The following is a 26,588-nucleotide window of genomic DNA, read 5'->3' on the forward strand; positions in this document are numbered from 1 at the left end:
AACTAAAGGGAGAATTTCATATTTATTCTTTTTTTTTTTTAAAGGATCAGCATTTAAAAAAAAATTTTTTTTTTTTAATTTTTATTTATGATAGTCACACACACAGAGAGAGAGAGAGAGAGGCAGAGACACAGGCAGAGGGAGAAGCAGGCTCCATGCACCGGGAGCCCGACGTGGGATTCGATCCCGGGTCTCCAGAATCGCGCCCTGGGCCAAAGGCAGGCGCCAAACCGCTGTGCCACCCAGGGATCCCTCATATTTATTCTTATCAAATTTCACCTTGCCAGTTTCAGATTATCTTTAAACCTATCAAAGTCTTCTGTTAGCCTGACTCTGCTATTCAATGTGTTGGCAGTATCTTTTCCCAGATTTGGGTTACCCTTATATTCAATTTCTTAGGTCTTCATTAGATTTTGGATTAAAATGTCAAGTGGGACAAGTCTGGGTAACAAAGAGCCTTATACAGCAAGTCATCATGAATGTTCCTCCTAGTTGGAATAATAGCCAACATTTATTAAATTCTTACTCTTCTAAGTGCCTTGGCATAATTTAGTTTTAACAACAATATTACAGAGTAAGTACAATTATTATTACCCCTGTTTGTACAGGTGAGGAATTGAAGCTTAAAAAGATAAATTAACTTGCCTAATGTCACATGACTAGTAAGTGGCAGAGTCAGAAACAAAGCCGAGGCAGTCTAATTTCAGAAACCATACTTTAACTACCTTCCTATATGTCTCTTTAATAATTAATTTATGTCTCTAGGTAAGATTATATAACCAGTCATGAATATACTTACTGAACTATTTTTAAGACCACATTTCTTCAACTTGTTCACAACAAACAACTTAGCTAAATGCTTTATACTCTATGGCCTTCCCTGATCTACTAATCCTATTAAAACAAATTAAGTTACTTTGATGTGATTTGTTATGGTGAACTCATGGTGGTTCCTAGTGATCACTACTTCATTACCTAAGTGCTCAGAAACCATCTGTTGAATAATCCTATTTTGTCAAGTATTGACATGGAGCTCATGAATGTTAGTAATTTTTGTAGTTAGTTGATTGTTCCATACTCTTTCATGAAAATCAGATGTTTGTCTATCTTAAGACCGTGTTTTCATTTTCCATGATTATCAGAGGTTACATTCAATTCTAGATTTCCTCAATGCCTCAAAATATCATTGATCTGGAGCTGGAGACTAGATTTCATATTTAGTAACTACACCACCATCAGCTTACTCTCTGACTTCCCCATTTCTATTAAAAGGACCAAATAACTAATTATAATTACTAAGGGTCAAAATCTGGAAGTCTCCAATTTCTGTTGTCCTTACAATATCTTCTAGGGAGGTCTTCACTTAAAAAAAAAAAAAGAAAAAGAAAAAGAAAAAAAAACATTTGTTTCTTTTCTTTCCTTCCTATTTCCTCTCCTGTTGCCTTAGGTCATGTTAGTCATCCTACGTACCTGAAGTAGTTCATGAGTTCTTAAAAAGCCTTTCCTCCTCCTATCCACTTTTCTCCATACATTAGCAAATACTGAAACCTGACTAAATGTGTTGTGCTGCCTAGAGTGTAGATACGATGGTGAAAAAAACCCCAAACAAACCAGACACAGTCTGCTCTCACAAAGCTTCAAGTCCAGTGGAGGAGACAGAGTAAAATAATTAATAAATGAATTAATGAGACAGATAATCCTCTAAATATACTTCTCTGGATGCAAATAACAAAGAAAAGTGATGTATAATGGTACTTGAAGAATGCACAGAAGTTAATTAAGTTAGGCAATTTATGAGATAGTGGTATACATGTAGAAACTGAAACTAAGTAATACTGCCTCAAGCACTCATTCTTTCCCTCATCTTCCAAACACCCACATGTAGCAAAAGAGAAACTATCATATACTCTTCAGTCATGTTATTGATTTTAGGTTCATAGGTTTAGGATTATGCATATTTTCATATGTTCACTTGCTGTCCGGATCATTCATTTTTAGTAATTAAGTAAAGCTTCTTGAAATAGGCATGGTGTCTAGGATATAATTACCTTAACGGGGTGGGCACTCAATACAAACTGCTAAGTATTAAAAAGATAGCTTGAAAATGCTATTGAAATGTGTGACTTATGTGCAGAAGATGTGTTTGAGAAGACCGTAGCTTGAAAACTGGTTTAAAATGTTTCACCAACCAACTGAAAAAAAGGGAAAATCCCTACTGGACTTGACTTCCAGTATAATCAGAAGCCTGGTATGAAATTTTCCTTTAAAATATTTTCCATCACAGAAACTCAAAAAAACAAAGCTATTATATTGGGAAATTTTTGGAATCTGAAGTTTTAGAGAAGGAGAAGCAACAGGTTTTAGACATGTGGGATGACTTCTTTTTTGGTTAGACTTAGACCTAAATGAGAACTTTACAGTTCTTGGAAGAACACCAGAGGGGGTTCAAGTTTGTATGCTTGTTGTGTTGAAGAAATGGAGAAACACAGATGGGAAAGAAAAAGGATGACAGAAGAAAGAGACTTAAGAAAGGGCTCAGAGAAAGAACTAGAGTAAGACATGATCAGGTTAAGTCTAGTTATAGTATCGCAGTACTTATCTAGGTAACCTTTTTGTTATTACATAGCACACAGCATGAAAACAGAATTATCTGCAATTACGGTATCCATTTAAAGATTCCACTTCGATGGTGACCAGAGGTATAAGTGCTATAAAGAGAATAAAATAGGGTAATGTGGTAGTGTTGCTGGGTGAAGGGGATTCTTTTAGCTAGGATGGTTTGGAAAGGTCTGAGAAACTGTGATGTGAATCTGAGAACAGAAAGCCTGATGATGTAGAGAAAGAGCATTTCAAATGGAAAGAACAGTAAGTGCACAGCCTCTGAGATGGGAATAAGCTTGACAAGCTGGCAGGTTAGGATGATAGCCAGTGAGGCTAGATTGTGCTAAATGAAAAGTAACAGATGAGATGAGATCAGAGAGATAGGCAGGCAGGTGGCCAAATTATAGGGCATTGAAGGCTATAGTGAAGAATTAGAACTTTATTCCACATACAATAGAAACCTACTGCTATAGCATCCAAATTATACTATTTGCAATGGTGAGATAAATTTACTCTGAACCACTTATTTTCCCGGTTTCTTTATCCTCTATTCTTTTTTATTTTTTTTTTAAGATTTTATTTATTTATTCATGAGAGACACAGAAAGAGAGGCAGAGACATAGGCAGAGGGAGAAGTAGGCTCCCTGTGGGAAACCTAATGTGGAACTCGATCCCAGGACCTGGAGATCATGACCTGAGCCAAAGACAAATGCTCAACCACTCAGCCACCCAGGTGCTCCTATCCTCTATTCTTATCATAAAAGTATATTTACAGAAGTTGCGGTTAAGGACAGAGTCTAAGATATTAAAATAGAATTATATTATGTAAGGCTGTTACTTTGGGATTAAAACTATAATTCCATTCATTAATCAATTATACTAATTACACTTTTATTAAAATAATGAAAATTTTATTATTATTTCTTAAATTTGTTTTTGAATTCATTTTCCAGACTATATTTAGCATAAAAGTTCTTTGGAAAGTAGAATATATTTCAATTTTATTTATAGACAAAATAAAAATAGATTTAAAATTAAAATCAGACCAATTAGGTCAATTGAAGCTCGTTTATTTGGGAAACTATTGTGACCAAATTACAAAACAGAAAATGAAGTGCTATTACACTAACAATATTTCAGAGGAAACTGACTTAAGTGCCTCTTTCTCTTCTTTTGGGGGGGGGGTGAAGGAAATGATAGACTGGAGACTCTAAGTGGATTACAATAATCTCAACTTGATCTTCATAAAAGTTCTAAAAGGGTGATTCAGCTACTTATGAAGCAGAGTATCACTAAGTGGCCAGAACAAGGAGACCAAAGAAACGAGACAAGCTCCTGTGAACACTTTATACTAATGCTTGCAGTATGTTTGATATTTAAGAGTAAACAAAATAAACTCAGTTAAGTGATTTTTTTTTCCCATCAATCTTCCGCAGATAATTTATAGAACAGATAGCTTTGTCTAGGGTTATATGAGGATTTTTGATATGGTAGTATAATATTTCTAAGAGAGTTCTTTGTTCAACTGAATGTTTGATTCTTTTGTTCAAAAAGTAGATTCTATGTTCTAAAAATTCTGCTGCTACTGTCTTGAGCCTGAAAAAGCTTCTCTTCACAAGAAATAAAACACTATACTTAAACAGGTTCAAGGATATTTACCTCTCATTCTGAGAAAATAAAATGCTTAAAAATAATTTACAAAATCACCATATTTTAAATAAAAAGTGAGAACTAAAATTAGTTTCTATAAAATAGATATAAATGATTTTCTTCTATCAAGTTTAAAACAAAGAACCAGAGTCATAAATAATTCTAGCTTGCCAGAGGCACGGCTATTTCTTTATACTGACTGTGGACTACCTAATTTAATTAGAGGTATTAAACTCCATGTTGAGGTCAACGAGCCTTACTTCCTCCAATATTACACTTCAACCAGTGCTCATTAATGTGTCTACTGAATGGATTAACACACCTAAAGATATATCTACAGAGGAAAGGGGACAACCTAATGATACCCAATTGTTCATTTGTAATAGGACACATGTTCTAGGCCTCAACTTATTACCACTAATGTGGAATTTATTAAATTCAGGAGAAAAAATACCAATACAGAAAGTGATTTTTTTATTAAGGAGAACTGGTATAAGACAACTGGTTTCCATGATTATGTTTAAATATTTAACCTTTTATTAAAAAGAAATTGATACTATAATAGAGCTAAAATGTAAGCCCGTTAGAAAAATCTTACATACTAGGACTCTGAAGAGCAGATTAAGGGCAACATTCATAGTGAATTGGGAAATGAAAAACTCAGTATAAAGAGAAAAGTAAATGATAAGGGTTTCTTTTTTTCCTCCTATAAAAAGAGGGTTTAGAATAGTTATACTGAATTATGAGACCAGGTATATTTTCCCTTTCTACTGGATTAAAAGATGTTGCCTCATTTAGCCCCAATCTGATACAGATATTATTTAAACTGATTTAAATTACTTGAGAACTATACCTTCCAAAATGATGTTGCTTTATTACAAATTGTTTATAATTTTGATGGACTTCACTTTCATAAGGTAGGTCCTATACATGTGAAAGCAATGACATTGCTTTCTTGCTAAAACAAACCAAGCCTTTATATTGCTTTAAGTAAAAGAGTCCATTTAATTATGGTAATTTTCTTCAATAAAACAGGCATGAAAAAGAAACACCCCCCCCCCAAATAAAACCCAACAGGTATAATTATTATAACTGAAATAATATACATGCTTGCATTATAAAAATTTTAAAAATTACAAACATGCTTACATTTGAAAAAGTCACAATACTCCTGGCATCTCAATATTAAACAATTGGAATATTATGCCATGTAACTATGTCCTTTCTCCTTACTAAATAATTGGAAAAAATACCAGCACTTTTCCAGTTGGTAAATTACCAAAAATTTTAAATTTAGAATTAGCTTAAAAGAAAAAAAAAGTCAAAAGTTTTCCTAGGGTGTGATGTCACCAAAATGGTGCACCAAGGAAGCTCTTAGCTTTTAGTCCTCCACAGAAACACTGAAAAAACATGATCTTATATACAGAAACCTCTGATTCCACAGAAACACTGTTAGAGCTAATACGTGAATTCAGTAAAGTTGCAAGATACAGAATTAACACCTGAAAATCAGTTGCATTTCTATATACTAACAGTGAACAAAACAAAAAGGAGATTACAATAATTCCATTTACAATTGCATAAAAAAATAAAACAATGGAAAAACTTAACTGAGGAGGAAAAAGACTCATGTACTGAAAACTACAAAACAGTGCTGAAAGAATTTTAAAGATTATAGAAGAGAATGGAAAGATATCCCATGTTCATGGAATGGAAAACTTAATATTGTTAAGATGACGATATTACCCAAACTGATATAAAAATTCAATGCAATCTCTATCAAAATCCCAAAAAGGTTCTTGGCAGAAATAGAAAACTCATCCTAAAGTTCATCTGAACTCTCAAAAGAACTTGAATAATAAAAATGACACTGAAAAAAAAAAACAAAACAAAACCCAGAACAACGTTGTAGGACTCACATTACTTGAGTTCAAAACGTACTATAAAGCTATAGTAATAAAAGCATTTAATTAAAGTAAAAAACCCACCAGGCATTTAGACCAAAGGAAAATAATAGAGTCCAGAAAAAAAAACCCTTGCATAGAAAGCCAACTGATTTTTGACAAGAGTGCCAAGATCATTCAATGAGAGAAAGTGCAATCTTTTTAACAAATAGTGACTGGAAAACTAGATTATCACATGCAAAAGAATGAAGTCAGATCTTTATCTCACACTATATAAAAACATTACTGTCCCAATCTGATACAGAAAGAAAATGGATTCAAAAATTAAATGTAAAAGCTAAAACTATAAAATCTTAGAGGAAAACATATGAGAAAATCTTTACGACATCAGATTTGGCAGTGATTTATAGAATGGACACCAAAAGCAGAGGCAACAAAATAAAAAATAAATTGGACTCCATCAAAATTAAAACTTTTGTGCATCAAAGGACACTATCAAGAGAGTGAAGACAAGCCACAAAATGGGAGAAAATATTTGCAAGTCTTATATCAGATAAGGGATTAACATCTACAATATACATAGAACTATACTTCAATAACAAAGATGTAAACAACCTAATTAAAAATGAGTTAAAGATGGAATAGACATTTCTCCAAAGAAGATATACCAATGCCAATAAGCAGTGAAAAGATACACATCACTAGTCATTTGCATTTCTAATTCTTTAAAAAAAAATTTTTTTTAATTATTATTTATTTACGATAGTCACAGAGAGAGAGAGAGAGAGAGAGAGAGAGAGAGAGAGAGGCAGAGACACAGGCAGAGGGAGAAGCAGGCTCCGTGCACCGGGAGCCCGACGTGGGATTCGATCCTGGGTCTCCAGGATCGCGCCCTGAGCCAAAGGCAGGCACCAAACTGCTGCGCCACCCAGGGATCCCTGCATTTCTAATTCAAAACCACAATGAAATACCACTATGCATCTATTAGAATAGCTACATTTGTTTTTAATGGAAAATAACAAGTGTTGGCAAGGATATGAAAAAATTGGAACCCTGTGCATTCATGGCAGAAATGTAAAACTGGCACAGTAACTGTGGAAAATAGTTTGACAGTTTCTCAGAAAGCTAAACATATTATTTCCATTATTACCCAGGAATTTCACTCATAGGTATATATCTAAAAGAACTGAAAACAGGGATTCAAACAAATACATGACAATGTTCACTGCAGCATTACTTGCAATAGCCAGAAAGTAAAAACAACACAATGTCTATCAGATGAATAAACAAAATGTGGTATATCCACATAATGGGATATTATTCAACCACAGGAAGGAGTGAAATTTTGACACCTGATACAACATTGATGAACCTTAAAAACCTTATATGAAATAAGACAGACACAAAAGGACAAATACTGTATGATTCCACTTAAATGAGGTACCTAGTACTGGCAAATTCATGGAGACAAAGTATATTAAAGGTTACCAATGAATGGGTGGAGTGGGGAATAGAGTTATTGTTAATGGGTACAGAGTTTGCATTTGGGAAGATAAAGTTCTGGGATTTCCAGTTACAATCTAGTACATAAGCAGCTTAGAAGTTGCCACTCTCTCCTAACAACAAGTAAAAGGCTAAACAAATTGAAGAACCAAATACTCATCTTAGGTCAGAAGAGTTAGGTTACAGGTAAACTGTTGCCCCCAAATTGGACAGACAGACAAAAATGGAGGATGACAAAGAAGCAGAAACCTCTGTAGGAACTTGTTGTAAGGTAGGAAAACATAAATTGTAATTGCAAATCCCTGGAGACTTAGTGTGGACAGCTGGAGGCACAGAAGATGCATTAAAACTGGAGTTGGAAATGGCAGGGATGACAGAATTACAACTATGATTAACACACTATGGGTTCTAATTTCTAATGGAAAGAGTTGACAACGTGCAAGAACACATGAATAACGTAAGCAGAAAGATAGAAATTCTCACAAAGAATCAAAAAGAAACATCAGAGGGGATCCCTGGGTGGCTCAGTGGTTTAGCGCCTGCCTTTGGCCCAGGGCGTGATCCTGGAGTCCCAGGATGGTGTCCTGCATCAGGCTCCCAGCATGGAGCCTGCTTCTCCCTCTGCCTGTGTCTCTGCCTCTCTTTCTCTCTCTCTGTCATGAACAAATAAATAAATTAAATCTTAAAAAAAAAAAAAAGAAATGTCAGAGATAAAAAACAATGTAACTAATTTGAAGAATGTCTTTGATGATATCATCAGTAAACCAGAAATGGTTAAGGAAAGAATCTCTGAGCCTGATGATATAACAATAGAAACTTCTAAAACTGAAAAGCAACGAGAAAAGAGTGGAAAAAACTAAAACAATATCCTAGAACTATGGGACAACCACAAATACTGTAGCATACATAAAAGGAGAAGAAAGAAAGAAAAAACAGAAGCAACATTGAGAATTGCCCCCAATTAATGTCAGACACCAAATCACAGATCCAAGAAGCTCAGAGAATACTAAAAGCAAGATATATGCCCAAAAACCTACACTTAGACAAATCATCAAACTTCAGAAAATCACAGATAAAGAATAACATTTGACTTCTCCCCTGAAACCATGCAAGCGAGAATGGAATGAAATATTTAAAGTGTTGAGGGAAAATACCAACACTTAGAATTCTGTACTCTGTAAAATTATCCTTCAAAAGTAAAGGAGAATAAAGACTTTCTCAAAAATTGAAGGAATTAGTTTCCCGTAGACCTACTTAGAAGAAATGGTAAAAGAAGTTCTTCAGACGAGGGAAAATGATGCAGGTTAGAAATGCAGATCTACGTAAAGAAAAGCATCAAATAATCAATAACTGAAGGGAAAAGAAAAACTTCTATTTTTCTTATTTTTACCTGATTTAACAGATCAGTATGTTCAAAGTAATAATAGCAGCAATGCATCTGATGATGTATATTTAGGTTATATATGCTTATCTATAAGTAAAACAGGGATCAAAGGGAAAGATTAAATATACCGTGTGATTTATTAGGTACTTGCAGTATCCATGAAGCAGTATAGTATTATTTGAAAGTGGACTTGGATTAGTTCTAAATGTATAGTACAAAATCCAGGGTTGTGACTAAAAAAAGTTAAAAAAGAAAAGTAGTGAACTGATACACTAAGAAAGGAGAGAAAATAGAATCATATAAAATGCTCATTTATAACTGCAGAAGGCAGCAAGAGTGTGGAACACAGAAACAAGAACAGGGTAACAAATAGAACAAAGTAACAAATGTGGTAAATGTTAATCCAACTGTATCAATGATCATTTTAAATGTCAATGATCTAACTACACATTAAAAGACAAGGATTGTTAGAGTGGATCAAAAAAGTAAGACTCACCTATATGTTGCTATAAGAAACCCACTTAAAATATTAAGACACATACAGATTAAAAGTAAAGGGATGGAGAAAGATATACCATGAGAACACCAATAAAAAAAGTGGGAGTGCCTATATTAATTTCAGACAGAGCAGACTTCAGGGCAAGGAAAGTTATCAGGGATAGAGAGACATTATCTAACGATAAAGACGTTGGTACTCCAAGAAGGCATAACCAATCCTTAACGTTATGTACCTAACAACAGTGTCAAAATACATGAAGCAAAAACTGATAGAAGTGCATGTAGAAGAATCCACTACCATAGCAGGAAACTTTAATACTCCTTTATCAGAAATGGAGAGATCCAGCAGGCAGAAAATTGGTAAGGATATAGTTGAACTCAACAGCTCCATCAATCAACTGGATATAATTGACATTTATAGACTACTTCCTCCAACAGCAGATTACACATTCTTCCCAGATTCACATAGAACATTCACTAGATAGACTACATTTGGGCCATAAAGCACATCTTAACAAATCTAAAAGAATAGAAATCACACAATGTCTGTTTTCAGGACACAATGGAATTAAACTAGAAGTCAACAACATAAAGATAGCTGGAAAACCCCCAAATACTTGGAGATTAAACACACTCCTAAATAACAAATGGGAAGAATTCTCAAGAAAAAATAAAACATATTTTGAATTAAATGAAAATGAAAATGTTCTGAAAATGGATACTCGTGATGGTTGTATATTACACGTCTATGTCAATGCACATTTAATAATGGTTAAGATACGAGTCCTGAGTGGTGGTGGAGTTAAAGTATCCTAAACTTACCTCATTCCACAGACACACAGAGACAGACAGTGTCTCCATATCAGTGAAACCAACTCTGAAAATGACTCATAACTTGAAGACTGGCAGAACAGATTTTCCACAGTTAACAGTATAGAGGAGACCCCATCAAAAAAGGTAGGAGTAGAAATATGGCTGGGAACTCCCCCTTTCAGCAACCTCCCCATTCCACATGAGACTAATCATAAATGAGAGGGACACTATAAGCATGAAGAAGAGCAAGAGGATCAGATCTCACATCAGGCATCCCAGGCATGGGAATACCCGTAACACTTTGGCTTTGGAGACCAGTAGGGCTTAACTTTGAGAGTTTTTACAGTCAAAAGGGTTTTACTCTGGGTACCTTAAAACTGAGTTCCACCCTTAAAAAGCCAGCATAACAAATAACCCAGGAGAGACAGCATAGAATCAGCAGTTTGAGGACAAACTGGGTATGAGAAGTAGATTTATTTACTAATTTCAAAATGTGCACTGGAGGGGCAGGAGTCTTTAGGAGAATTCTCCAAGAACAAAAGTGCTGGCTGGCTGACCATTCCTTGCCTGCCTCCCTTGCAGCCTATATAAAGTCAGATACCTGTGGGAAGCAGAGTGAAGATTTTCCATCTGTCTTGTTAGCACTATGGTCCCCACCTCATCCAACCTGCCCTACTCCACATAAATGCCTCCAGGCATTTATTTACTTCCATTATGTGGCTCCTGCCCTGAAAAACCCTGCATCACTCCAGAGTGATTTGTGCCCTGGTGACAGGGGAGTATAACCACACACACCAGTGTGTCTACAGTTCAAGCAGCTAAACCTTATAGCTGGCAATGCACTGCTGATCAGTGTCACTGCAGCCCCAGATGGGAGGTATCTGGTCTGACTATAGGCCCTACTCACCAACGGAAACCTCTAGAGGCAGAATGGGGAGAGAGCCATGCAGTGCTTGGGCTGACTGCTGACACCAGTCAACTAAAAGCCTGTGGTGGCCCCAGACAGGCCCCTTAACAGGGACCAAACCCTTGTCTAGTGTGCTCACAACTGTAGGCATAGTGGGCCACATTGTAGTTGACTGGACTAAATGCAAATGCAGCTCAGTCACAACAGTAAGGAACACACAGTCCACAGAGAAGACACTGCTGAAATGTCTGGTTCTGGTGGGGACATTGTGCTACAGGGCACCATAGAACCTCTTCATAAAGCCACTACTTTCAAGAGCAGGAGACATAGTTGACCTTCCTAATATATAGAAATAAACACAGAGAGTCAGACAAAATGAGGAAACAAAGGAATTAGGTCCTGAATAAAGAACAGGACAAAACCACAGCAAAAAGGCTACATGAAACAGAGATAAGGCAATAGCCCTGATAAAGAATTCAAAGTAATGGCTGTAAATATCCTCACTGGATTTGAGAAAAGAGTAAAGGATCTCAGTAAGACCTTCAAAAAAGAGAAAGAAAATATAAAAAAGAACCAGTCAGAGATGAAGAACACAAAACTGACATAAAAAATTCACAAGAGGGAATCAACAGCAGATTAGAAAAAGCAGAAGAATGGGTTAGTGATCTGGAAGGCAGGGTAATAAAAAAAGCAACTAAATTGAATAGAGAAAAGAAAAAAGTAAGAAAAATGAGAATAGGTGAAGGCAACTCAGTGACATCACCAAGCATAATAACATTTGCATTAGAGATCCCAGAGGGAGGAGAGAGAGAAGTGAGCAATTGACTCACAAAATAAGAGATGAACACTTCCCTAATCTGGGGAAGATAACAGAAATCCAGATCCAGGAAGCACAGAAATCCTCCAAAAGTTAACCCAAGGAGGTTCAAACCAAAACAAGAATCATTAAAATGGCAAACATTGTGAGAAAAAGATTTTTAAAAGCAATAAGAGAAATTGGTTACATACAAGAAAATCCCATAAGGCTGTCAACTGATTTTTCAGCAGAAACTTTGCAGGCTAAAAGGGAGTGGAATGATATATTCAATCTCTGAAAGGAAAAAACCTGCAACCAAGAATGCTCTACCTATCAAGATTATATTCAGCACAGAAGAGAGGTAAAGAGTTCCCCAGAGCTCCCCAAAATCATCACCACTGAACCAGTCTTACAAGAAATATTAAAGGGAATTCTTTGAGTGGAAAGAAAAGGTCAAAATAGGTGTAAGAAAATTAAGAAAAGAAAAAATTTCACTGGTAAATGCAAACATATAATAGAAGTAATAGATCACTCACTTATAAAACAAGTATGAAAGTTAAAACACAAAAGCAGTAAACTCAATTATATCTATAAAAATCAGTCAAGGGATTCACAAAACAAAAGGATATAAAACATGGGGCAAAGAGTAATAGATTCTAATTTAGGTGACATCAACCTAAAATAGACTGCTATATACATAAAATGTTATATATGAACCTAATGATAACCACAAATCAAAAACCTGTAATAGTTACACAAAAAATAAAGAGAAAAAAATCCAAGCATACAACTAAAGACAGCCATCAAACCATGAAGGAAGAGAGCAAGAGAAGAATGACTAGAAAAGAGCTACAAAAAAAAAAAAAAAAAAAAGAACTGCAAAACCAGTGACAAAAATGGCAGTAAGTATGCACCTGTCAATGAATTTAAATGTAAACGGATTAAATGATCCAATGAAAAGACACAGGATAAATAAATGAATAAAAAAATCCACACTTATAACTTGCCTACAAGAGATTCATTTCAGACCAAAGGACACATGCAGATCTAAAGTGAAGGGATGGAAAAATGTTTACCATGCAAATGGAAGCAAAAAGAAAGCTGGGGTTGCAACACCTATATCAAACAAAATAGACTTTAAAACAAGGACCGTACCAAGAAACAAAGAAGGACAATAATTATAAAGGGAACAATCCAACAAGAAGTTGCAATTTTAAATATCTATGTGCTCAAAATGGGAGCCCTCAGATACATAAAGCAACTATTAACAGATGTAAGGAAGAAACTGACAGTAATACAATAACAGTAAGGGACTTTAACACCCTGTGTGTATCAATGGACAGACTGTCCATATAGAAAATCAATAAGGAAACAGTGGTTTTAGACCAGATGGACAGATATATTCAGACATTCCATCACCAAACAGTGAAATACAGGGGAGTCTGGGTGGTTCAGTTGGTTGAGTGTCAGACTCTTGATTTCAACTTGGGTTGTGATCTTGGGGTGGTGGGGTCAAGCCCCATGTTGGGCTCTGCACTGAACATGGAGCCTACTTGGGATTCTTTCTCTCCCTCTTCCTCTGCCTGTCTTCCCTCTGTATGCATGTGAATGTGCAGTCTCCATTCCTCTTTCTCAAACAAAAATAAACCATAAACAATGGAATAAATATTGCACATGGAATATTCCTTAGAATAAATCACATTAGGCCAAAAAACAGACTAAAATACATGCTACTAAACAATAAATGGGTCAACCAAGAAATCAAAGAGGAAATAAAAAATACATGGCGACAAAAATAAAAACACAAGGGTCCACAATCTTTGGGATTCTGTAAAAGCTGTTCTAAGAGGAAAATTTATAGGAAATACAGGCCTACCTCAAAAACATAAGAAAAATCCCAAATAAGCAACCTAACCTTATACCTAAAGGAACAACAACAAACCCAAAGCCAGTATTAGAAATAATAAAGATCAGAGCAGAAATAAATGAAATAGAAACTAAAAAACAACAGAAAAGATGGATAAAACCAGGAGCTGGTTGTTTGAAAATATCAAGAAAATTGATAAACCTTTAGCCAGACTTCAAAAAAAAAAAAAAAGAGAGAACCCAAATAAACACAATTAGAAGTGAAAGAGGAAAAATAACCAACACCACAAATATATAAAGGATTATAAGAGATTATGAAAAATTATTTGCCCACAAATTGGGCAACCTAAAAGAAATGAATTGGCAGAAACAGGCAACCCTCCAAAATGGAATCAGGAAGAAATAGAAAATTTCAATGGACCAATTACTAGTAATGAAACTTGAATCAGCAATCAAAAAACTCCCAACAAAAGTCCAGAGGGGCATTTGGGTGGCACAGCTAGTTAACAATCTGCCTTCAGCTCAGATCATGATCCCAGTATGGACTCTGCTTTAACCTCTCCTCCTCTGTGCTTATTCTAATAAATAAGTAAAATCTTTAAAAAAAAAAAAAATCCAGAACCAGAGGCTTCACAGGTGATTTCTACCACATATATAAAGAAGAGTTATGATCCATTCCTATCAAACTACTCCAGAAAACAGAAGAGAAAGGAAAGCTGCCAAATTCATTCCACAAGGCTAGCATTGCCCTGATACCAAAACCAGAGAGAAATAAACTACAAAAAACTCCAACAAAACATAAAAGGAAACTACAGGCCAATATCTGATGAAAACTGGTGCAAAATCCACAACAAAATATTAGTGAACCGAGTTCAACAATACATTTAAAAAAATCTTTCATCGTGATCAAGCAGGATTTATCCTTGGCATGCAAGGGTGGTTTGATGTCCACAAATCAATCAACATAACTGCATTAATAAGAAAAAAGAATAAAAACTATGATCATCTCACTAGAGATGGAGAAAAAGCATTTGACAAAGTACAACATCCATTCATGATAAAATCTCTTAAAAAAGTAGATTTAGAGGGAACATACCTCAACATAACAAAGGCTGTATACATAAAAAACCCACAGCTAACATCATATTCAATGTTGAAAAGCAGGCCTTTTCCTCTAAGATAAAAAACATGACAAAGATATCCACCCTCATCACTTCTATTCAACATAGTATTAGCCACAGCAATCAGACAATAAAAGGCATCCAAATTCATAGGGAAGAAGTAAACCTGTCACTATTAGCAGATATTATGCTATATATAGAAAACCCTAAAGATTCCACCAAAAAACTACTTGAATTGATAAATGCATTCAGTAACGTTGCAAGATACAAAGTCCATATACAGTAATCAGCTGAATTTCTTTATACTGATAATAAAAAAGGAAAAACAAATTAACAAAACAATTCCATTTAACAATTGCACCAAAAAGGATAAAATGCCTAAGAATAAACTGCATTCTGAAAACTATAAAACACTCATGAAAGAAACTGAAGATGATACAACTGGAAAGGTATTCCATGTTCATGGACTGCAAAAACCAACACTGTTAAAACGTCCATACACCCAAAGCAATCTATGAATTCAATGCAACCCCTACCAAAATACTAACAGCAATTTTTACAAAACTAGAATAATCCTAAAATTTGTTTGGAACCATTAAAGACCCCAAATAGCCAAAGCAATCTTGAGAAAAAATAAAGCTTGGAGGTATCATAATTCCAGATTTCAAGATATATTATAAAGCTGTAGTAATCATACAGTACTGACATAAAAAGACACATAGATCAGTGGAATAATCCAGAAAAGCTTAGAAATAAACTCATGCTTACATGGTCAATTAATCTACAACACAGGAGACAAAAAGATACACTGGAGAAAAGACAATCTCTTCAAAAAATAGTGCTGGAAAAACTGGACAGCTGCATGCAAAAATTAAAACTGGACCACTTTCCTACACCACATACAAAAATAAACTAAAAATGGATTAAAGATCAAAATGTGAGACCTGAAACCATAAAACTCCTGGAAGAAAATACAGGCGATAATTTCTTGGACATCAGTCATATAGAAACATTTTTGTAGCTATGCCTCCTCAGGCAAGGGAAACAAAACTAAAATTAAGCTATTGGGACTATACCAAAATAAAAAGCATTTGCATAGCAAAGAAAGTCATCAACAAAAGGACAAGGCAACCTACTGAATTAGAGAAAACAATTACGAATGATATATCTAATGAATTAATACCTAAAACATACAACACCAAAATAATAATCTAATTAAAAAATGGGCAGAGGACCTGAACACACATTTTTCCAAAGAAGACATACAGATAACCAACAGACACATGAAAAGATGCTCAACATCACTAATCATGAAGGAAAGACCAATCAAAACCACAATGAGATATCACCTTACACCAATGGCTAGAATCAATTAAAAAAAAAAACTTATCAAGAAATAACAAGTAATGGCAAGGATGTAGAGAAATAGGAACCCTTGTGCACTATTGGTATAAATGCAAACTGATGCGGCCACTGTGGAAAACAGTAAGGAAAATAGAATTACCATATGATCCAGTAATTCCATTACTGAGTTTTTATCCAAAGAAAATAAAATGCTAATTTGAAATGACATACGCACCTCTATGTTTACTGCAGCATTATTTAACAGCCAAGATACAGAAGCAACCCAAATGTCCATCACAGAGGAATGGATAAAGTAATATTGTATTGTATGTGTGTGTGTATATATACTGCCTACAATACAAAATTACTCAGCCATAAAAAAGAATGAAATCTTGCCATCTGTGATATCATGGATGGACCCAGAGGGTATAATGTAATGCTAAGTGAAATGTCAGTCTGAGAAAGACAAATGCTATAGGATTTCACTCATGTGGAATGTAAGAAACAGAACAAATGAACAAAGAAAAAATGGGCAAACAGAAAATTAGACTTTTAAACAACAAAAAAACAAAACTGGTGGTTGACAGAGGTGAGAAGAGTTGCGGGGTGGGTGAAATAGACAAAGGTGATAAGAGCACACTTATTAATAATGATGAGCACTGAGTAATGTATAGAACTATTCAGTCATTACAACAGTGCACATTTGAAACTAATATGACACCGTATATTAATTACACATCAATGAAAAACAATTTCCAAATTCTAAAAAATTAAAGAAAAAATTTTTCAAAAAGGTGAAAATGGTAAATATGTAATACATGTAATTTTTACCATAGGAAAAAAATTCCTATATGTATAGATGAAAAAACTATGTTCAATGTTTAATCCCTCAAAATTCTCTAATAAATCCAGTACTTAAAATTTTTACCATTTAACAATTTAATTTTAATTAGAATTCAACCATTTAACATTTCTTAAATGATGGTATCCTCTCCAAAATTAATTTTTTTTGTGATAATGAATTGTTAAATATCCATTTCAGAAAGTTCTTAAGAAATTAAGGACAAACCCTCATGAATGTTTTGAAAAAAAATAAGAAATCTTAATTGACATTTCTACAAAGGTCACAGGAATAAAATTTCAAGTACCATATAATCATCATGTTTAATATAGTGAAGTAAAAATATCCTGCCATAGTTTTCTTTAAAAAAACAAAAAAAATTTTTTAAACAAAAAATCATGTACTTTGTTCTCTTCTGTTTGTAATATGAGATATCATTAATTTTAGACTCTGTTCTGGGGTTAAAAAGTTGTTTGTATCCATGGAGCCATGAAAATGATAATGATAAATATGAATCACAGCTAAGTTCTTAATGATTAAATGATCTTTTCAAAAATTAATTTCTTTTTTTGAGAGAGAGCATGCATGCATAAGCTCAAGACAGAGTGGGGGAGGGACAGAGGGAGCATCCAAAGCAGGCTCCATCCCCAGCACACAGCCCCACATGGGGCTCAACCTCATGACCCTGAGATCATGTCCTGAGCTGAAATCAAGAATCAAAGGCTTAACAGACTGAGCCACCTAGGCACCCCTTAAATTATCTTTTTGCACTATACTTACAATTGTCTCTAATTTAGGTATGTCTTATTTCATAGAGTTTTAAAATGAATTGATGGAAGAAAGTGCTTAGTTGAAGTTTAAATGAAGTTTTACTCCAATTCACCTCTTCATCATCATCTTGTCAGTATTCATAGATCATTTTTTTACTTCTAAAAACTACATGACAAGGAATTTTTTTTTTTTTGTTGTTAATTAAAAAAAAAATTTATTTATGATAGTCACACACAGAGAGAGAGAGATAGAGAGAGAGGCAGAGACATAGGCAGAGGGAGAAGCAGGCTCCATGCACCGGGAGCCTGACATGGGATTCGATCCCGGGTTTCCAGGATCGCACCCTGGGCCAAAGGCAGTCGCTAAACCGCTGTGCCACCCACGGATTCCTGACAAGGAATTCTATAGCAAATCTGTACTGAATATACTTTCTTACATTTATCAATTACCTCCACTTTTACTACTCATTCCAACCTCATTATCATCCACATATTAGTTTTATCAACTATTACTCATTTAGTAGGCAAGTTCCAACAGTATTTTAAATTGTAAACAAAAGGCATCAAGGGTTATTAACTCAATCTTATCAAATATTTGAGAGGAGTTCTAAAGTTCTTTTACAAGAGTGAGAGAATACACTGTTTTCATAGCTTAATAAATTATAAAGTGTTTTGATATCAGGCAAAAGAATATCAAGTAAAATGACCAATGATATTAAGTTGGTTACATTTAGTGGTTTTGAATAAATTGAGGAAGGAGGTGAAAGAGAAGGTAAAGAAATGTTGGACAAAGTTTTACTCTTAAAAATATTTCTCCCTAAGAAAACCAAAAGTGGACTGAATACATACAACTGTACCCTGAGGTATCTTTATAGTCACTAGAATGACTCTTTTTTTTTTTTTTTTAAGAATGACTCCTGAATACTAGTGCTGCCTACAGAAAAATAGTGATGTAGGTTTTAAAGGACCAGGGCCATCAAAACCACATCTCTCATAAATTCGGAGTAAAATTTTTTTCATTAATTAAGGCTTATTTTATCTGCTCAATTAGTTTTAGTTAAAATTTATGATAAAGCATGTTATATTTTAAATGCTTTGTAATGATGAATATATATTTTGCTCTCCCTCAATCTATATAACCATTGTCTATTCATATGTAAAGAGACTTGAAATATAGTTTCACCAATTTGAACATACACAGATGTTTTTCAATTAGTCATACCTCCATTTCTTTGAAGGCAAATCCTTTGTTAAGACAATAACCTTCAATATTATTATTAAGGAAAACAGCATTCTCAAGACAGTATTAGATGAAGAGTGGAATATTCAGAAATAGTGCTTTTTGGTCAGATTACTTACGTATTTTATGTATTTATTTTCTTAATTACTAGGATTTTAACTCAACATTTTTTTTCTCAGCACTTACTTTTTTGGTCAAAGAGTCATCAGTATCAGAAGGCATTCTTGTTGATACATGAAATATCACTTCTACTGTAGAGGTAGCAAAATATGGCGTGGTCAATCCTGTGCTTTTGTTTTTTTGTAGTCCTCCCATGAAACCGCAGTGGTTTGTAAGATTGACCTGGGAGCAATGATACACATTTTAATCAACTAAACAAAACTCAACAACTTACTATTGAAATAGACTCAAATTTCTCAATTTGCAAAAAACACGGAGAAGAAAGTCTTTGGCATGTTATCAACCAATGCTTGATTCAGAATTATTAGTTAGAGCTGTTCTGTTTATACTGGAACTTTTTCTTAAGTATTTGTGATCTCTAATTAGGAGGAGTTAATTAGGAAAGAAATCACTGCTGTACACTATGCATCTTTTGTTAGGCTACTAGGTGTTAATACTAAATCATAAAGGCTATGGGAGGACACCAAAGCCAGAGTGAAAAATCAAGTAGCAAAAATCAAGACTGGAAGTGATGTGGGGGAAAGTTTAAACAGTAATGTCACTTTGATAAGATGATTAATCATGTGTGTTAGATTTACTCATGGAAATTGTCTTAATATTTAGTACCTATCACATAGCTCAGAACAGAAATACAAAAATGCAGAACTGAACTTCTAATGCATTAAAAAACTACAAATTAATCTGTGCTAAGGTTTTTACACATACTTTCCCTGATTATAAATAAAATACATACATACTAATATCAGGGTCACTGCATTGGGTCATATTCCCTTAACTTGTGCAATACACAAAGCAACCTGACTTCACTGTTGAAATTAAAGAAAATACTAGAAAGCAAAAAGAAACACAAAAGAAGAAAGATACTTAAACACTGTATCTCTTTACTCAGAAAAACCACTTTATACATATGTTTTTAAAAATGAAATCTGAAATATGGATGGACCTAGAGGGAATAATTAATGCTAGGTAAAATAAGTCAGAGAAAGACAAATACCATATGATTTCACTCATATGTGGAATTTAAAAGAATATACGAACAAAAGAAAAAAAATAAAAAAGTATACTCTTAAACACAGAGAACTGGTGGTTGCCAGAGGGAAGGTAGGTGGGGGCGTGGGTAAAATAGCTAAAGGTGATTGAATACACTTATGATGAGCACTGAGTAATGTATAGAATTAAGTCATTATAGTGTACTCTTGAAAGTAATATAACACCGTGTGTTAATACTTCAATTAAAAAATTTAAAAATCTGAATAACTGATAAAGTGAATTATAAAAACCAATTTTTGCACCATGTGACCTTGAACATGTCTCAACTATCAGTATCAGTTATAATGGCTAAACATCTGAATAACAAATTAGTTTTTACAACATTACTATAAGATTGCCTCAATCATTTATTTTTTAAAACTTGACTCAGTAATATACTCATGTATTTAAAATTTCAAAAGCTGGGGATTCCCGGGTGGCTCAGCAGTTTAGCACCTGCCTTCAGCCCAGGGCGTGATCCTGGAGTCCTGGGATCAAGTCCCACAACAGGCTCCCTGCATGGAGTCTGCTTCTCCCTCTGCCTCTATCTCTCATGAATAAATAAATAAAATCTTTAAAAAAATTTTTTTTCAAAAGCTTACCAAAATTCTTAGTTCCATCTCTCATCTCTAGCTACTTAGTGCCCCTTCCAGAAAGCAATTTCTTTTTTTTCTTTTTCTTTTTTTTTTTTTTTTTTACAGATTTTATTTGACAGGGGTTGGGGGGGGGAGAGAGAGAACACACACTGGGGGAACAGAGGGAGGGAGAAGCAGACTCTCCACTGAACCAGGATCCTGACTTGCAGCTCTATCCCAGGACTCTGAGACCCTGAAGGCAGACTCTTAACTGACTGAGACATCCAGGCACTCCTCTTCTTTCCTTTATAAAAATTTACTTATTTCAGAGAAAGACAGAGGGAGCAAGCAAAAAGAGGGGGAGAGAGATAGAAAGAATCCTCAAGCAGACTCCCCACTGAGTGCAGAACCCAATGTGGCTGGTGCTCAATCCCAGGACTCTCAGATCATAATCTGAGCTGAAATCAAGAGCTGGCTGCTTAATCAAATGAGCCACCCAGGTGCCCCCTGAAAGCAATTTCTTAACTATCCTTCCAAAAATGTTCTCTATATATCCAATTAAATTCTTTTATGTGTACACATACAATGTTTTGCACTTTGATTTTCACTTAAAATACCTTGAAAAGTACTCATTAATAAGTAAAGAGCTTCTTCATTTGTTGTTTTCATGGCTTCAGAGAAGTTCATTTTCTTGATGTACAATAATTAACTAGTTCCCTACTTAAAGGGTATTTAGGCTGTTTCCAATCTTTTGTTATTATAGTCAATGCTGCAGTGAATAACACAGAATACATGTCATGCTGCATTTGTAAAAGGAGATCTATAGAATAGTTAAAAGTGGAACTGTAAGTCAAAGGGCATGTACTCTTCTCATGAAACTCAGTAAAATGGCTCTCTATAGATAGCAACAACAGTGTTTAAGAATGCCTGTTTCTCTCATAGCTTTCAAATATATTATCAAATTTTATGATCTTTGCTAATATGATAGGTGAAAAATGGTATCTAAGTATAGACCTTTTGTTTTAGTGAATAGGTTATTTATTTTCAGGTCAACTCTCTGATCATGTAATGGAGAACAAGTCTCATTCCAGTATTCCTTTGCTCTAAACACTTCTGCAATACTTGGTGATCTTTTTTTATTCAATTTTTTAACTGGAGATTCATAAGTTTTAAAAAATAATAAAAAGAGATCCAATGTATTCTGTACCCAGATTTCTCCAGTGCAAAACTATATTAAAATCAGGATACTGGATGAGGTTCCTGGGTGGCTCACTTGGTTGGGCATTAGAGTCTTGATTTCGGCTCAGGTCATGAGCTCAGGGTCATGAGATTAAGCTTCAGCATGGGGTCTACTTCGTGAGAGATTCTCTCTCTCCCTCTGCCTCTCCGTGCTCCTTGCCTGTATTCTCTCAAAAATGCAAAACAAACAAAAAATCCCTCAGGATACTGGCATTAATATGCTCAAGAAACAACATTTTCATCACCGTAAAGGTCCCCTATGTTATCCTGTTACATGAGCTATACCACTTCCCTCTTATTCTACCCCCTTAAACCCTAGCAATGAGTAATCTGTTCTTCACCACGAAGATGGGTCATTTCAAGGTTGTATAAATAGAATTATACAGTATGTAACCTTCCCAAGAATTTGAAGATTTTCCTGTTATCTATTAATGATTTAAAATTTTATCCCACTGTAGTTAGAGAATACACTGTACGATTTCAATTATTTTAAGTTTGCTGTAGGTTTTTTTTATGGCCCAATATGTCTATCTTGGTATATGTTCTATGGACACTTGAACATGTATTCTGATGATATTGGGTAGAGTGTTCTGTAAATGTCAGTTAGATCCTGTCAGTTTATAGTACTTTTGAGTCCTTCTATATAGTATTGTTGATTTTCTGTCTGGCTCTTCTCTTAGTTGAGAAAGAGGTGAAGTCTCCATCCATAAGTGTGGATTTGTCTATATCCTGCCTCACTTTATGCCCCTTTACCTTCATTTGTTTGTAATATAAATGCCATGAATATTTTCATGGCATTACATTTAGAAATACATCAGAAATAATTTTTGCATCAACCAGCAAACATAATTAAGAAAACCCAAAAGGAGAGGTAATGCCTAATATACTTACCCATATTCTTTGTCATGTTCTTTCTTTCTAGTGTTCCAAGGTCCTTTCTACCATTTCTTTTCTGTTAATATAACTTATTTTAGTAGTTCTTTTAGGGTAGGTTTGCTGGCAACAGGTTCTCTAAGTTTTCCTTCATTTGAAAATGTTTTGCTTCATTCCTTTACTAGCTATAGGATTCTGGCTGACATTAATTTTTCTTCAGCACTTGTAAAATATTGCCTCTTTCTCTGGCTATTATAGTTTATTTTTTGTTTTAAGTAGGATCTATGCTCAGCTTGGAGCCCAGTGTGGGGCTTGAACTCATAGCCCTGAGATCAAAACCTAAGTGGAGACCAAGAGTTAGATGCTTAACTGGCTGAGACACCCAGGTGTCCCTGGCTACTATAGATTTGATGAGAAATTCACTATCATTCTAATTGTTTTCCCCTTATAAGATAAAGAACAATTTTTGTCCATGTGCTTTAAAAATTCTTTTGAGACTTATTTTTCAAAAGCTTAATTATGATTGTGTCTTATATGGATTTCTTTCAATTAATTAATCCTGTTTCGGTTTCACCCTGGTTCTTCAATCTGTAGCTTTATTAAGGTTATTTCTCTTGACAAATTTGGGAAAATTTCAACATTATTTCTTCAAGTAATTTTCAGACCCAACTCATTTCACCTTTTCTGCTGGGACTCAGATAAGAGGAATGTTAAATCTTTTGTCATAGTCTCTGCTGGGTCCCCAGGGGCTGGTTTGTCAGGTCCCCTTCCTAATTGCCAGGAAGAAACCCCAGGGCTCTCAGCCACTTGCAGTGGCTGCCCTAGAAGCACAGGCCTCCTGCTAGGGTCCTAGCCCAGGCCCTGCTGTCCCTTTCCCAGGTGGACCATGAAACATGTCAGTAGGTCATCCCTGGGGATGATGGGCGGGGTTGGAAGACTGCATAATTTACTGTTCTTTAAAAAAAAACCTTCAATAAAACATTTCAAAGCATCAAAAAAAAATTTCATTGTCCTTAAGTCTTTTCTCTCTCTGTTGTTTACATTCTTTATTGTTCTATCTTCCAGTTTATTCTTTTGTACCCCCATCTCTACCTGACTCTCTTGCTGGGCACATTTACTGTGTTTTTTGTTTCAGCAATTAAATCTTCATTTCCAAATTTTCATTTAGTTCTTCTTGTATCTTCCCTTTTTTTTTAACTGAAACTTTCTATTTTTCATTTATGTCAACTATGTTCCTAATTGCTAGTCATAGCATTTCTATTATGGTTATCTCAGAATCTTTGTTATTTGGTGTTAGTATGTTTTGTCATCTTTTCATTCAGTTTGAGACCTTACTGGGTCTTGGTATGATTTTTGATCAAAGCTTGGATATTTTTGGATTATGTTAAAAGACTATGAATCTTATTTAAACCTTCTGTTTCAGCAGGCTGTTTTGTCACACTGCTCTGTCAAAGAAGCAAGGTGGATACTGCCTCACTCTAGCCAGGTGGACAGCAAAGTATAGGTTCCCCACTTAACCTCCGCTGACAACTGCAGAGGGGAGATCTTCATTACTGTTAGGTGGAGGAAGGAGTTCTGACTTCCTATGTGGTGTCCATTAAGGAAAGGTGTTATTACTGGTAAGGTTAGTCTCATTACTGCTGGGTGATGGTAAAAGAACTACTTCTCCACTAGGCCTCCTCTGATCTATCCCAGTGGAGGATAGAGGGGCACCTCATTATAGTAGGTAGGGATAGAATTCCAGGTTCCTCATGTAGTCTCCACTGACACTATGGTGTGAGGTGTGGATGGGGGACTTGACCAGCTGACAGAGATGAAAGTCTTGGCTTTCTGGTTGCCCTTCTCTAACACTATTTGATACTATTCCTGTGTGGTGTTGGGGATGTCTCATTATAGTCTCATGAGGGTGGCAGGCGAGGCGGCTCCCTAACTGACCTTTGTTGTCAGGGATGGGGATGGGAGTCTTTTGTGTTTGGCTGGAGCAGAGCAGTTATTATCTAAATGTTTTTTGTCTTTCTAGGTCATTCCTTTCCTGGTCCTTTGGCTAGAAAAAGTGGGCTTTTTGTTGGGGTTCTTTTGGTCAGTGCTTGTTAATGTTTCTAGGTTACTATTTTAGATCCAAGTTGATACAGGAGACAAAACCTTGAGAACCCATCATCATGTCATCCTTGGTCCTCAATTGGCCTCTCTTCCTCTCTACCTTTTGGAGTTTTTTTTTATGTTTTTATATGTAATGTCCAGAGTTTTTGTTGTACTTAGTGTGAAGAATAAGGAGAGTATGTCTCTTTGATGTTCCTCGAAGTGAAAGCTCCCACTGTACAACTTAATGGACTTCACTATATTCACAGGTAAGTAGAATCATCATCGCAGTCAATTTTAGAACATTTACATCAAAAAGAAACCCTTTAACGATCACCCTGATCTTCCCTCATCCCTCCAACTAGTCCTAAGCAACCTCTAATCTACTTTCTGTGTGTCTGTGTGTTTGTGTATATATGGGGCTATTTCATATAAATGGATCATAACACATCTCTTTGTGACTGATTTCTTTCATCTAACATAATGATTTCAAGGTACATCCACATTGGAGCATGTAAATACTTCATTCCTTTTCATGCCCAAATAATATCCCATTATATGAATATATCACATTTTATCCATTCATCCATTGATAGACATTTGGGTTGCTTCCACCTTTTTGGCTATTATGAATAATGATGCTATAAACACCCATGCTTAAGTTTTTGTCCGGGTATACAGTTTAATTTCTCTTGGATATCTACCTAAGTGTGGAATTTCTGATCATATAATAATTCAGTGTTTTACTTTTTTTTCTCAAAGATTTATTTAACACAGAGAGAGCACAACCAGGGGGAGTGGCAGGCAGAGGGTGAAGGAGAAGCAGGTTCTCTGCTATGTAGTGGGGCACAATCCCAGGACCCTGGGATCACGATCTGAGCTGAAGACAGATGCTTATCTGAGCCACCCAGGTGCCCCCAGTGTTTTACTATTTGATGAGCTTCCAGATTGCTTTGCACTGAGGTTGCACGATTTCACATTCCTACTGGAGTTTAAGAGGGTTCATTCAGATTGCTCTGAATTCTAGCCTATAGTTATTAATTATCTGACCTTTTGATTCCAGCCAATCTAATGAGTATGAAGTAGTATCTCTCTGTGGTTTTGATTTACATTTCACTGATAATGATGTCAAGTGACTTTTCATGAACTTATTGGTTACCTGCATATCTTATTAAGAGAAATGTCCATTCAGGTACTAATTTTTTAAAATTCAATTGTTTCTAATTAATGATTTGTATGAATTCTTTTTTTTTTTTTTAAGATTTTATTTATTCATGAGAGACACAGAGAGAGGCAGAGACACAGGTAGAGAAAGAAGAAGGCTCCGTGCAGGAAGTATGATGTGAGACTCCATTTCAGGGCCCAGGATCACAAC

At 35.1% G+C, this 26,588-nt stretch overlaps 1 protein-coding gene across 11 annotated transcripts in view; it reads right to left on the bottom strand.

Annotated features, from left to right (window-relative positions):
- Positions 1 to 26,588, bottom strand: part of RALGAPA1 (Ral GTPase activating protein catalytic subunit alpha 1) — a 240,264-nt gene that overhangs the window by 35,533 nt on the left and 178,143 nt on the right. For all 11 annotated transcript variants that reach the window (XM_026019058.2, XM_026019059.2, XM_072761425.1 and 8 more), the window contains one exon: positions 19,425 to 19,580. In XM_026019058.2, coding sequence (XP_025874843.1) covers positions 19,425 to 19,580 — 156 coding nt within the window. The remainder of the gene's footprint in view (positions 1 to 19,424; positions 19,581 to 26,588) is intronic.

Source organism: Vulpes vulpes, chromosome 6 (genome assembly GCF_048418805.1).
Source record: "Vulpes vulpes isolate BD-2025 chromosome 6, VulVul3, whole genome shotgun sequence".
NCBI lineage: Eukaryota > Metazoa > Chordata > Mammalia > Carnivora > Canidae > Vulpes > Vulpes vulpes.